General features: G+C 35.2%; 2 protein-coding genes across 3 annotated transcripts; one reads left to right on the forward strand and one right to left on the reverse strand.

The window, feature by feature from the left end:
* The first annotated feature begins 4704 nt into the window (after positions 1-4704).
* Positions 4705-6162, forward strand: LOC111465083 (pirin-like protein). 2 transcript variants are annotated; one of them, XM_023109368.1, is made up of 5 exons: positions 4705-4830; positions 4933-4982; positions 5062-5129; positions 5327-5493; positions 5558-6162. In XM_023109368.1, the coding sequence occupies exons 1-5, from the start codon at positions 4721-4723 to the stop codon at positions 6048-6050; spliced, it is 888 nt and encodes a 295-aa protein (XP_022965136.1). In that variant the 5' UTR covers positions 4705-4720; the 3' UTR covers positions 6051-6162. The 2 variants fall into 2 exon arrangements, with proteins under 2 accessions (XP_022965136.1, XP_022965137.1); XM_023109369.1 differs by lacking the exon at positions 4933-4982 and having other exon boundaries at positions 4741-4830.
* A 2823-nt stretch (positions 6163-8985) lies between these two features.
* Positions 8986-12938, reverse strand: LOC111465119 (mitochondrial import inner membrane translocase subunit TIM22-2-like). The gene is made up of 5 exons (XM_023109418.1): positions 12665-12938; positions 10125-10189; positions 9904-9976; positions 9774-9827; positions 8986-9423 (listed from the first exon to the last, which is right to left on the reverse strand). The coding sequence occupies exons 1-5, from the start codon at positions 12840-12842 to the stop codon at positions 9185-9187; spliced, it is 609 nt and encodes a 202-aa protein (XP_022965186.1). The 5' UTR covers positions 12843-12938; the 3' UTR covers positions 8986-9184.
* Positions 12939-14439: the final 1501 nt, after the last annotated feature.

Raw genomic sequence — 14439 nt, forward strand, 5'->3', positions numbered from 1 at the left:
CCACAAAGAGTTGTGTTCAAAATGTTTTGTTTATAACTAAGAGTTTTCTTCGGACGTTTATTTATTTTATTTAGTCTTTTCTTTTATTGTTTTATAGATGTTTCTGGACACGTAATTCCATGACAGTATTTTAAGATAAAGTTTATATTTTATGAAGAAGTTTAAACATTATTTTTGCATAGCAAGGATTACGTTATCATCATAGCGACTCTAGATAAGTAGAAATCTAAGGTCGTTAAGTCATATTTTGGTGATCTCACCAAATAAATTTTTCAATATAAGCTACATAGTTATGAATTTCCATTTTATTTTTGATTTCATATATTTTTAATAATCTAATAATTTCATACTTCAAATAATTGGAAACCAAGTTAGTTAAATAATTTCATAATCCAAATAATTGGAAACAAGTCAGTTATTTGTTGTGAAATATTGAGGATTTGAATGGGTAAGGTTTAAATGCCTAATAGATCTAAGCATCTATTTATAGTAATAAAATAAAATTAAAATACATATATACATCATCTATTAAAACATAATTAGAATAGGAAATAAATCTATTTGAAATAACCTCGTCTAATATACCCTACCATTTAGTTTTTTTGCAAGAGATACCATCATTTATGATTGCTATAGAATAGAAATGTCACTTGAGTAGAAGCCATAGTCGTATATTAGTTTGAATATGGTTGAATTAATTGAGGCTATTCTTTTAAGGCAATTTTAAGAGAATTGTTATTAATTATTAACTTGTGGATCAAATTTAGGAAAATGAGTGTAAATTGTTGTTAGCAAGTATTAACTTTTGGATAAAGTTTAGGAAATTTGTGAGTCTGATATCCCTATAAATGGTTTTTAGATATATGTTTTATTATAAAAAACAATAGGAATTCAAAAATTTAGTGCCTAAAGTTATTTAGTACAAAGAAACTCTCGCTTCGCCCTCAATTTAGTCTCTTCCTACTTCCATTATTTTTTTTTAGTGTACTTCGATCGATGGTCAAAGCAACCATATGGTAGTAGAGCTAAGATTTCAAAACGAATGTTGTCATCACAAAAAGTCCTCAATTAAACTTAATGTTTAGAGAGATAATATCATAATGTTCTATGAGATGACTGTGATAAAGTTGCCTCTCCAAGATCTAAGATATGAATGATTCACTTCCATGGCAATGTAAGCTAGCTGAATTTGAAGAACTAAGAAGTTAGTTCACCTAAGAACTTAGGCATGTAGCATAGTAGATCCATGATGTCATAAAAGATGAATAACTTCCCAATCTTGAATGGTTTCGATGAAAGAAAATGATGTCCAAACCCCAATTTGGTTGTGTCGAGCAAGAGCACTATTTGAAACTTTGAGGCCTTCTAGAAGCTCATATAGTTGCAGAACCTAGTCTCTAAACTTTCTAAAGTCGAGATGAAAGATTATGTCAACTTACTAAGAGAGATTAGAGTCTACAAATAGATTATTTACTTAATATATTTATACTAACCAAAAACTACTTTTCTTTGTTAGGTGACTACTGATTGATGGTCATTGTGGGGAAGCATTGAAGAGCTACCTGGTAGTAGATGTGTGTCATGGGCTATCTGCGTTGCCTTACGTTAAAATTTTGTTATAAAAATGAAGAAAAGTAGATAACAAAAATCAGAGAAAAGAGAAAAATGAGTTTGAATTCATTGGATATGGGATGTTTAGGGTTCTTTATCATATTCCTTTCAATTCTTAAATGTTATTCTCAATCTAAAGAGTTCGATATCATCTAATTTGGTGCAATAGCGGATGGAAAAACTAATAGCACGAAGGTAAAATTTTTCTTTCTTATAAAGCATAAAAACATCAAAACTCGATTCAAACAATTGAAGAATCGTTAGAAGCATTAATTTAGAAATACCATTTTTAAAATGGGATACAGTTTTTTTCTTAGTTTTGCTTTAATTTTTATTTCATGTATACAAATGTCCAAACCAAATCTTTAATTTTTATGGTGTAGTTTTAGTACCAAGAGGGGAGGGGAGCTTTCTAGTTTTACCATTAGTGCTTGAAGGTCCATGCAAAAGATCCATTGGTCTACTTATTAATGGTGAATGTTGGCTCATGTCAGCAAGAATTTGGCCACGAGTGGATACTGGTTGAGTATCTCCGATGTCGACAACTTTTTCGTTGACGGTTCTGGCAGCTTGAACGGCGGCGGTTCTTCAGCTTGACAATCCGGCACTTCTAACTGTCCAATTGTAAGTCCATTTTTATGTTTAAGTGATCAAAAAGAAATTGATTTGTTAGGTTGATAGTTAAATGATGCTATCATTTTACATTTAAAAGTACACAAAAATATACATATGTATAATCTAACGATGGATTCAATGTAGTCGATGAAACTTTCTCGTGTCAACACTGCAGGAACTTCAAAGATAACATCGTCTAATAGCAAATTATTCCATTTTGGTTTGAATGGATGTTGTGATGTCACGTTTGATCACGTTACAATGATAGCTCCAGCAGATAGCCCCAATACAGATGGAATTCACATTTTCGAGTCAAGTGGTATCAATATTATGCATTCAGTGATTGGCACTAGAGACGATTGCATCTCTCTAGGCCCTGGAAGTAAATTCATCAACATAACAGACGTCGAGTGTGGTCCAAGTCATGGAATTAGCATCAGTAGCCTCGAAAAGTACCCAAATGAAGATGTCTCTGAAGTCGCAATAAGAGACCCTACATTTGTTGGCATAGACAACGGTGTGAGGAACAAAACATGGTCAACTTCATTTTCTAGTTCTGTTAGTAAGATCGCTTTTCTCAATCTCGAAATGAAGGAGGTAAAAAATCCTGTAACGACCCTAAATTTCCACATACTCAGAGTCGCTATTAACGTCTCTTGCTCATCTACAACTTGCACGAAAAGCAAAAAAAAAAAAAAAAGATCAAATAAATAATAATGGGTTCGCATAAGATAAAACCCTAATGGGTAAACTTCTCACCCACGTTATAACTATTTCTAATAGAGACACATTCAACATAGGATAGCCTACTCATAATAAAAGACAAATGAAGATAACGAACAAAGGAAATCGTAACCCTATTTCGAACATATTTTGAAGATAGGTTTTATTATGAAGTTAGAAATAATTATGGAATACTTATACGTCATTTCCACCTAATACATTGTGAAAATAGAACCCACACCCCTAATATTACCTAATGGGTTTAGTTTCCATTTTGCATGAAACGACATGTCGCACAAGACAGCGAAAGGAGAAGAAAAAAATGGAAACTGTCACCGACATCATCATTTCTAATCGTCTCATCGTAATCAAGAAAACATACCATATATAATAAAATATTAAAAAAAGAAAAATTGTCGGACGGCTATGAAAGTCGACACGTCGTTAAGTGACAGTTATTTTTCAATTATTTAATATGGTTTGACGTTTTTTATTCGCTTTCTGTATTTATTTAACGGCTTCTGTTGCATCATGCTTGCACATGACTGATGCAATAATGGGCCCAGGCCCAGGCCCACGAATCTTGTGATCCATAACCTCAGTTCCACTGGCCCACTAATTCATTGATGTTTGCATACAAAAAAAAAAAATCTTTATTCATTTAAGTTAAAAAAATCATAACCTAACCCAACCATTTCTTTTTAGGTTAGATTGAGTTGGGTTGGTCCGAGAGGATGATCAGCCACACTGGGATTGAGACACGGCCCAGACTCCTACGAGAGGTAGCATTATTAAAAATCCTATTTAATGGGCGAACAGCTCAACCCTTGGAACATACTACAACCCCAGGTGGCAAACAGCCAACATCAAGGTGTCAAACCTTCCCGTCAATGTGAGCTCTTGGAAAAGATCAACCTGTTATCCCTAGAGTAACTTTTATCCGTTGAGTGACAGCTCTTCTACTCGGCACCGTTGGATCACTAAGGCCAACTTTCGCCCCTATTCGACGAGTGGGTTTTGCAGTCAAGCTCCCTCTTGTCTTTATTTATGATACATGCTATATTAATAACTAAAACCTCATATAACTCAAATATTAAATGTTTATAATGCACAATCATCACTAACATCAGTTGCAAAAGTCAAATATTTTTAATCTTCGTAATAATTAAATCTAGTGTGAGGTTGGGTTGAATTGTGATCCTATTTTTCTTTCAATAATTTTGTTTATTTATATTTAAAAATAAATATAATAATTTTAAATAATAATTTTATATTCATAAACATATTTAAATTAAATTATATAAAATTTCCAAACAATGTCTTTTTAAATAAATAAAAAGAAAAAAAAAAGTTACCAAACATGTTTCCTTTTTCAAGAAAAAAACAAAAATAAAATATTATCCATTACACATTTTAAAAAATGCATAAAAAGGGAATATTGATCCTCTAAAATATTTTATTATATTATAATAATAATTAATATTATTTAAATATTGTGTTTGGTAAGTTGTTTGAAGTAGGCAATTTCAAGGAGCGATGGTGATTGGTAGAAATTGAACGGCGGAGATTCAAAGTTGAAAGTCATAGACGGTCGATGTAATCCCACCGTCACGCTGACATGGCTGTTTTGTTCTCCCTCCTCCTCAAGCAATCTCTCTCTTCCTTTGACCTCTCCTCTCTCTGTAATAAACAAATCTTCCATTTCTCTCTCCTCTCTCTATAAATACATATCCCATTTCAACTCCAAACACCCACAAATTTCATATCAAATATGTCTCAGCTTTGTGTCGCACTCAAACACCCTCGTCTTGTTGATCGAACGTTCCTTGCTCGACCTCAACATGAAGGCTTTGGTGCTGTCGTCAGAAGAAGCATCGGCAGGTAAAAACGATTCAACTGATATTAGTGATTGGGTTGTGAGCTCTATTTGAGTAGTTCGAGTCACCCATTCAATTAACCTAATCTTTTTTTTTTTTTTTTCAGGTATGAACTCAAATACTTTGATCCATTCCTAGTTTTGGACGAGTTCTTTGGTACCCACTTCTCAAAATCTTTCGATTTTTATTGATTTATTTGTTCTTAAGAGGAGGAAATTAAAATATATTATTGCAGTGACTGCGCCTGCTGGTTTTCCTGATCATCCACATCGAGGATTTGAAACTGTCACCTACATGCTGCAGGTATTCATACTGTAATGTTGGAAGGTCTTGATCTTATTCTCCTCGTTAGAAATTACGACTCTCTAGTATGATATTGTCTACTTTGAGGTTTGGTTTCTTCAAAAAGTCTCGTACTAATGAAGATAGTATTTCTTATTTATAAACTCATGATCAATCTCTTAATTACCCGAAACATTTGTTTTGGAATTTGATTCAAGGGAGCCATGACCCACGAAGATTTTCAAGGCCATAAAGGAACAATTGGAGCTGGGGACTTGCAATGGATGACTGCTGGCAAAGGCATTGTCCACTCTGAAATGCCTGCCTCCCATGGCACACAACATGGCTTACAACTTTGGATCAATCTATCCTCCAAACACAAAATGTAACTTTAAATCCTTCCATTTCAATATGTTAAATTTTTATAATAACCGTGTTTTCATCGACAGGATAGAGCCGAGGTATCAAGAAGTACATAACAACGACGTAGTGGAAGCTAAAAAAGACGGAGTAAAAGTGAGAGTGATAGCGGGAGAAGCCATGGGAGCACGATCCCCAATTTACACCAAGACTCTGACCATGTACTTGGATTTCACACTCGACCCAGGATCTCACATTGAGCAGTCGATCCCGATGGGGTGGAATGCGTTCGTGTACGTGCTAGAAGGTGAGGACGGAGTGTTCGGGAGCATGAAATCGATGCCGATTGCATCACATCACATTGTTTTGTTAGGGAATGGGGATGGATTGGAGGCTTGGAACAAGTCTTCCTCCGAAGTCCTGAGGTTTATATTGGTTGGGGGTGAGCCATTGAATGAGAGTGTTGTGCAGATGGGGCCATTTGTGATGAACACTGAAGAAGAGATTGACCAAACCATTGAGGATTTTGAGAATTGTACCAATGGGTTTGAGAGAGCAAAGCATTGGAGTTCACAAGCTTAAGATGTTTGCTTGCCTCTTCTTTTGCCATTAATATTTAAACCACATTATTATACCTTTGTTATTTTAGATTCATATAATAAATATGTAACTCTTCACCCAAATCCGATCTTAAATAGTTAATTTCACACCTTCGATTTATGATCATTAATTAACCTGATTGCAATAATAAATATAGAATAGTGTGACGATCTTTTGTTCTCGGTGCAATCTCTATGATCTTGAACGTTGAAAAGCCTTTTTCGTACGTTCCAAAAGAGTCTCCTAAACCTACCCATTCGTGATTTTGTGTTTAGGTTAAGAATCCCCAAAGCGTTCTTTCGAAAGCAGCTAAAAGTGATGATTAATAGGAAAATTTTGGGTAGCATTGAGACAGCTCGTGGTAAGAAAGCATATTGCAGCGTTGACACACTATGAACTGTTTTGACATAAGGGTTGCACTTGGTGTTGTCGTATTGTCGAGGTACTCTTGACAACATCTCAACGCCATGTTCATGACCAATTTGGCTTGATGCATTTGTAGCGTTGAGATGTGATGACGATTCTCCCTTAAGTCTTGAGCTTGATTTTCTCATTTTCTTTGTAACGACTCAAACCCACTGTTAGTAAATCTTGTCCTCTTTAAGCTTTTCTTTTCGAATTTGCCGTCAAGGTTTTTAAAACGCATCTGCTAGTAAAAGGTTTCTGCATCTTTATAAATGGTATTTCTTTCTCCTCCCGAACCGATGTGGGATCTCACACTCTTTTACATGGTTTCTTCGATTCTTATCCAATTAGATGTAACGCCACTGTGACTTTGTTTACCTTCCTTGTACGTCTAAAATGACCCTTCGGATTTGCAAGTAGAAATATAGAATTAATTTCTTAGATTCTAAATGGTGCTTTAAGTAAAGGTTAAATAGAAGGTGATGCGTACGCACATACTGACAATATAATTCACTTAGCGTAATTAAATTACAATGTTATCATTGACATCTTTAAACTTGTAACAGTTAAAAAATAAACTATCGTAATATATTCGAGTGGATTTGACAAGGTGACGAAACTTGTACAAACTCAACCAATCACACGTCTTCAACTGAACCCCCATACCACGTCCACTTAGTGTACCAATTAAGTTTCCCATTCGACTTCCATCCCCCTATTTTCCACGAGAAATCATAGTAGATCCAATACCGGTTCTCGATCTATCTTACTATATCAAATTTTAAATCGCGTACAACAAAATTCAAAATCATCTTAAATATATTATTATAAATAAATAGAAACTAAATTCAAGAATTTAATAGTTTAAATATTGAATTAAATGGTTGCTATTCATGGAAATCATAATCATATTTGGAAAGAAGATAATTTAATCTTGCAATTAACCAAATTTAAGATAATTTACAATAATTTACTTTTTTTTTTTTTTTTTAATTTACAATATAAATTAAGCTTCTTCCTTGAGTGTGCACAATTATTGTCATGAGCGCTGGCTCGTCTTTTTCTATGATACATATTACCTATGCATCTCATTCGTCCTCCATCTCCTTTTTTGATGTTGCCACATTGCTTTCAATACCATTCATCCATCTCCTTTTTGGATGTTGCCACATTACTCTCAACAAATTTTTCTTGGACCAACAATCCCGTGACATGTGACCCTTTTTCTCGCAATTGTAGCAAATACCTCCAAATCTTCGAGTTATTGTTGTCGTTCTTCTGAGCTCTCCCTGGTTGTGAAGTTTCTTGATAACTTCTTTCTTTATCACCATTTTTGTTGCTTCAACTTTCATTTGTGTAAAGTGCTCTTCTTCGCCCTTTAATTTGATTTCTCCCATTTGTTTAGCCATGGCTTCTTAAGAAGCTAACAAATTTTCAAACTTTAGAAGTGATGGTTGAGCGATTTCTCCCATTTGTTTAGCCTTCACTTATAGACTGGCTAACAAATTTTCAAACTCTACAAGTGATGGCTGAGCATGTCACCCTTGTACAGCAATAACGAAACTTCTATATTCTGATCGCAATACGTGGATAATGATTCTCTTCATTCGAGATTCTCCAGTGGCGGACTTCAGGTCTAGTTTTCTTCATGTCTTGTCACATTGTAAAATTGACAACTCGTTCTCTAGAAGTTGTAGTCTCGTATCGTTTTTCTTTGAGAACAACATCACGAACGTGTCTCATGCTTTTTTCAATGTCTTGTCATCCCAAATGTGCTCTGACATCTCTTCTCTGATTGTGGTCTTCAAGGCAAACATTTCTTTGTCTGCTTTGATTCTCCATTTGTGCGCAAGGTGCCGTAAGAATCCTCCTCTGTCGTCGTAGTTTCACTCCCGCCAACAACCTCCCAAAGGTCATGTCCTTGTAAATATGACATCATACATGTTGTCCACGTGTTGTAGTTGTTGTTGTTGAGTTTCTTGATTCCTCCAACGATTTGGAAATCACTCATCCTATTGGCAATACCTCAGTAATATCAAGCCTTTTCGTCACAAGAGTCACAGATTACTCACGACATAAAGAAACTCACTCACTAATAATCTCAAGAAATCGTTTCTAACGTGGAAGATCAGATAGAGCTACAACCACATAACTTCCCAATCAAATTCGTCATAACACTTATAATGATCAACTTTACAAAGATCCTATGGTATTATAGCTTGAGTATTTTTAAATTTAGTTTAAAATTAAATATTTTTCCTTTTAAATACATCGTTACTTTCCATATTTCAAGGAAAAGACACTGCACTCTACACTGTACAGCTGAAGAACACCAGATGTTGTCGTTTTTTTAAACCTACCTGAGAATGAAAGCTGGGTCACCACAAAAATGTTTGGCAATTCCTTGATATCTTATTTAAAAATTTTTAAAATGGTTACAAAAATATCTTTCAATTTTTTAAAATCTAATTAATATTTTTTAAAAAAACTAAAATTTAAAGAACAAGAGGCATTTACGAACAAGATAACAAGTATTGCTCCAAATCAACTATCTAAAAGTCCACACAGCAAAAAAAAAAAAAAAAAACAAAAAAACAGTCACTTTCCAACTCAAATTGCAACAACTAACTAAACTCTTTCAAACATTAGCTACAAATTGCCATTAATATGGCTGTTCTGCAAAACATGTTAAAAGAATGCTGGATTACGTATTACCAGCTCGCTCTCCTCTTCTCCAACGACTTGCAGAATGCAGAAAACGCACCTTTAAGTTCAGCTGGAAGCGCAATCTGAAGGGGCAAAACCAAGGGAGGACGATTCCTCTCCATATCGCTTCTCTTTCTCGAGAACACGGGATGAGCTAATGCTGGCTGCTGCTTGTTAAGGCCTTCAAGTATAAAGGAAAAAGCTCCAAAAGTGAGGCAATTCTGGAGAAGAGCCTGTGGGGCGCCTGCAGATTAAGAGATTATATTTACATACACGAGTTCTAAGAAGCAGTCATATATGTCTCAACTTCTTTATATCAAAGCAACATTTGTGTAATGGAAGTGGACATGGACATGCAATAGACAGGTCCGAGCAAACAAACCGAAATACAAGTCCAATTGGTACGGTACGCTCAATGAATCAAAATATACAAAGACGCCAGATACCCCCCCGAAACGTAATCTAGGTCCAAGCAAACAAGCCGAAATACGAAACGCAATCCAGTAATCATGAGGTTTCTTCTTTTTTTTTCACTAAGTGAAGCCAAGGATAAATTACAGAATGAAGAAAAATGCCAGTTGAAAAGGCTACTACCTGGAAAACTTAGAGCTAGACCAGTGCAGCATCCAGCTACCCCCGCATTAATAACTACAAAATTCGTTAGCTTCATTAGAAAGGGATTCATATGGCTAAATAATGACATTTCCAAAGTGAAGAAACTCACTATCATCCTTTCCTCTCAGCCTCTTTAACATGCAAACGACCAAACTGTGTACCCCAGACAAAACTGCAAACGTCTGATTCATAAATCAAAATCACAAAATATTAGTGAACAAAATAGGACATTAAAATCTTTAGGGCCAGAAACCAGTTATGAAATTTATTCAGTGAGAAGAACTCCAGTAATCCTTTTCAATCAATAAAAATATACTCGACAAATCACACCTTCGCACTAGATCCAGCCTCTGCAAATGAGCCTTTAAAGCCCTTCTTCTTAAACAATCCTGAACCTAAGGGACACTCAAAATGCATTCAATTTTAATTGTCTCAAAGCAATATTGTAGTAAAGGAACTGTACTGTATAATGTGAAAAAGAGGAGGAAGGAAAAAAACACAGCCCCCATTTTTTACTATAGTAAGTTCGTTATAACGGTAGTTAATTTAGTCAACTATATTAGAAATCCGTGGTTACAAACTTGTATATTTATATGAAGAGTATACTGGTTTAAGTGTATAATAAAAAGATTTCGTCCCTTCAGATACACTGACATGATCTTGTATCAGTGCAGAGGACGGTTTTTTAGAGCATGTCAACTTCTGAAGCATGTAATTCTTTTTCATGAGTTGCAATGGAATTAAAATATGCACAATACCCATACTAGATTGTTAGTGTAGCCAATGATGCCATATCATTACGTGCTTCAAAAATCAGGAATGTTCCTTCCAAGTGCATGGCTATACTAGAAAAGCTGAAAACTAAATTCATATCATGATTTTTCCAATGCAACTCAATGATACACATGTTAACAATCGAGCTACCAATCATTAAGGCTTTTTTCACAGGTTATAAAAGAGAAGCAGTAACAACTTGTCCGTTAAATGATCAATTCAGAGCCCCTTGCTCTCTTAGTTTGGATGGGTCCTTGACAGAAGTCAGAACTTGAGTTTTTTAGTAGTCTACCGTCTAGTATTGCACAATGTTTACTATGGCTCCCAGGGAAGGTGAGTTAATTAGATAGCTGACTGTATGGTGTGGTTCAGGAAGGAAGGTGAGTATTAGAAGGTGTAGGCTTTACACCATTAGTACCTCTTGAATCTTCCCCAATTCGCTCATATTTCCTATTCAATAAACTGGAAAGTCACCAGTGTCATCGTTATCTTCCTTCAGTAATGAAGACATGGCCAGTTCTACATTTCATATGGCAGATCATGTTTTAACTGCATTACTAAATCAGTCTATTAGTGCACGGATAAGATTATTGTGCAAATAGTTATACCCACTTTTCTGGAACACCTTTTCAACCTTAGAGAATCGTTCTAACATGTTTGTTGCTCTTCCTAATCACGTCAATAGTTCAGTACGATCTCTAATGTACTTCTTTCCCTTTGTTCTTCTTAGTCCACGGTAGATTAGTGTTTGCTTACTCATGATTCAGACTGTTCCTTTGTTGCATTGTTGGTATACTGTGATATCTCACATCGGTTGGAGAGGGAAACGAAGCATTCTATATAAGGGTGTGGAAACCTCTCCCGAGCTTACACGTTTTAAAAACCTTGAGAGGACGCCCGAAATGAAAAGCCCAAAGAGTACAATATTGGCTAGCGGTGGGCTTGGGCTGTTACAAATGGTACTAGAGCCCAGACACCGAGTAGTGTGTTAGTGAGGACACTGGACCTCGAAGGGGGGTGGATTGTGAGATCCCACATCTATTAGAGAGGGGAACGAGTGCCAGTGAGGACGCTGGGCCTTGACGGGGGTGGATTGTGAGATCTCACATCGGCTAGAGAGGGGAACGAGACATTCTTTATAAGGGTGTAGAAACCTCTCCCTAACAGACGAATTTTAAATACCTTGAGGGAAAGCCCAAAGAAGACAATATCTGCTAGCGGTGGGCTTGGGTCGTTACATGTACACTGATTTTATTATTTTAAACCCGTCATTGTCAAAGATACTACTGATTCGGTCAAACTTTTGCTTCATGGTCAGTTTCAGCTTAAAGATATTGACTCTTTCGGTTAGTTTCTCAGCTTGAAGTTGTCAAGTCTCAGCATGTTCCTTTCTTCTTAGGAACTATTGTCTGAAACTGTGGGAGAACATTGACTTCATTGACTAACTTTTTTTTTTTTTTTTTTTTGGGTTCACAACACATTGGGGGTAGGGGTTCGAACCTTTTAAACAAAGATATATGTCTAGAGTTGAGTTAGACTAAAGTTGGTAACTCTAAGCAATAGCAATCAGAAATTGAAGTTAGACCAATGGTGATCCTTTTGAGTGTTGATGATTCTTCTCCTTATCGTTATCTTATCAACTACAATATCTACAGATTCGGTACCAAATATATTCTCCCCTCTTTAATGTCTTATTGCTAGTACAACGACAACATATCTAATGGTTGATCTTAATAGCTTTTTTTGTGAATGTTGATTTCCACTTTTATCAATATTCATAGGAAGCCCAATCATGATCTTGCTAATGCTACTCCGTGACATTCATGTTTCTGGTTCGTTTCCTGTTTTCGTGCTCTGATTTTTGGACAATTTCATTATGCCACTTCCTGTGAGGAATCAGTTTCAACTTGCTGATACGTTTTCTAAGGATTTCCAATGAATGGAATCGGGTCATTCTATAACCATCCCAATTTCAACAACAACTGAGCCCCTTGTCTATATCTAAAAATCCGATACCTCACAGAACAGCGTAATCAAACATATAAAACCAAAACAAAAATGAAACATTCTTGACAGGGAGGGAGGGAGAGAGATACCGTAGCCAAAAATGGAGCCCATGAAGGCTCCAGCAGCGGAGTCACCGGCAAACCTGAAAAAACAAAGAGCAGGGCCACCAAAAGAGGGGGAAACTACAGCAGCAGAAGAATTAGGGCTGTCTGATGGATTGGTATCAAGCTCAGTCTCAGATGACTCGTCCTTCGAAGAATCCGCCATGGCCGCAATTCTCTATCTTCCTCCCTCCCTCCCTCTCTGCTCTGCTAAACCCTTTCCCAATCTCTTAATCTCCCGAAAGCAAAAGTTCCCAACCTTTTTCCAATCTAAACGCAGCTGCACGACGTCGTTTCGGTTTTTTTTTTTTTTTTCTCTTTAATTGGAGATATATCCATATTTATTTTCATGTCGAAATTCTCATTTTATGAAAATATCAATTTCGATGAGTATTTACAAAATAAATAAATATAAAAAATTCATAAAAATTATTTAAATTACCAAATAAACATTTCATAATTATTAAATAAATTTAAAAAAATTATTATTAATACTTCATTTACATTAATAATATTTTCTATCGATTTACTTTTTACGTCGGGTGGAACCAATGAATAGATATTAAAATGTTCAATAATTATTCCAATTTACCTTTTAATTAGCTTTCATTTAAAGAATTATTATAAAAGAAAAAAAAAATCGAATGTGTTTAATAAATTATAAAATATGAGTAGAAAAAAGTAACAACCAGCTTATCGAGTCAATGATTCCGAAACCACTACAATCAAATACTTATCACTTTGGTCTGCAAGTATGAAAGAATCATGACTCCATATTATCAACCTTTCAGGTCTTCCTAATAGGTTTCACACATGTCCACTACTGAACACTAGTCAAAACCTTACTCAATGGTACCCAGCAAGTTCCCTATTCTACGTCATTCTAGGCTATGAATAATGCATGGTAGGTTCCCCACTAAGCACAATTAGAGCACGCTAACCATCCATGCAACGTACTATCAAACTCATATATCCTCTAGTGACCTTAATGTGGCTTAGAACAAAGAATAATGATTCATAATTTAACGCTCTAATATCATAAATAAATCTCGAAGTCATATAGTAATCATCCAACATTCACATGTGGGCATTCATGAGGTTTCCATCGCTTATTATGCTTGCTAGGAAACTTAAGCATATTTTTTTAAATATACACATCAAGCATAAAAGGGTAGAACATAAATATCTACCTATTAAGGGTATTTAGTATTAAATTATAGCGTACCATATATATCATATTTGGTATTTTATTATAGACAAATATATAAATATTTGCCATACTTACCATATATATATATATATTTATTTATTACTATTTTCATATTTTTCTAATTTATTTATTACTATTTTCATATGGTTTTAGCAAATATCAGATCTTAAAACATGCTACAATCATATTATTCGAGTCCTAACCGATTCCTACAAGTATTTCTTTAAGAATAATTATTTTGGTTATTGATCAAATTTTGGTCTTTCAATACCTCTTAATGTTCCTCAAGTTGGTTCTAAATCAAGTCGAACTAAGAGTAACAATAAAATCAATCGAAAAACGGACAACAAACTCAAACGAGTGAAAAACAACCTTCACATGCTTGTCACACACCCCACACGATGTTGAGAAAGGCCACACACACAAACCCACATGCGAGTACCCACGTGCATCCTCATGTACAATCACCTCCCAAAACCCTAAACCCTAAACCCACATGACCCATGTGCATACTCACGCACGATCAACGTAGGCATTTTCGTAATTTTTCTTG

This window comes from Cucurbita maxima, unplaced genomic scaffold, assembly GCF_002738345.1.
Source record: "Cucurbita maxima cultivar Rimu unplaced genomic scaffold, Cmax_1.0 Cma_Scf00028, whole genome shotgun sequence".
Classification (NCBI taxonomy): Eukaryota; Viridiplantae; Streptophyta; class Magnoliopsida; order Cucurbitales; family Cucurbitaceae; genus Cucurbita; species Cucurbita maxima.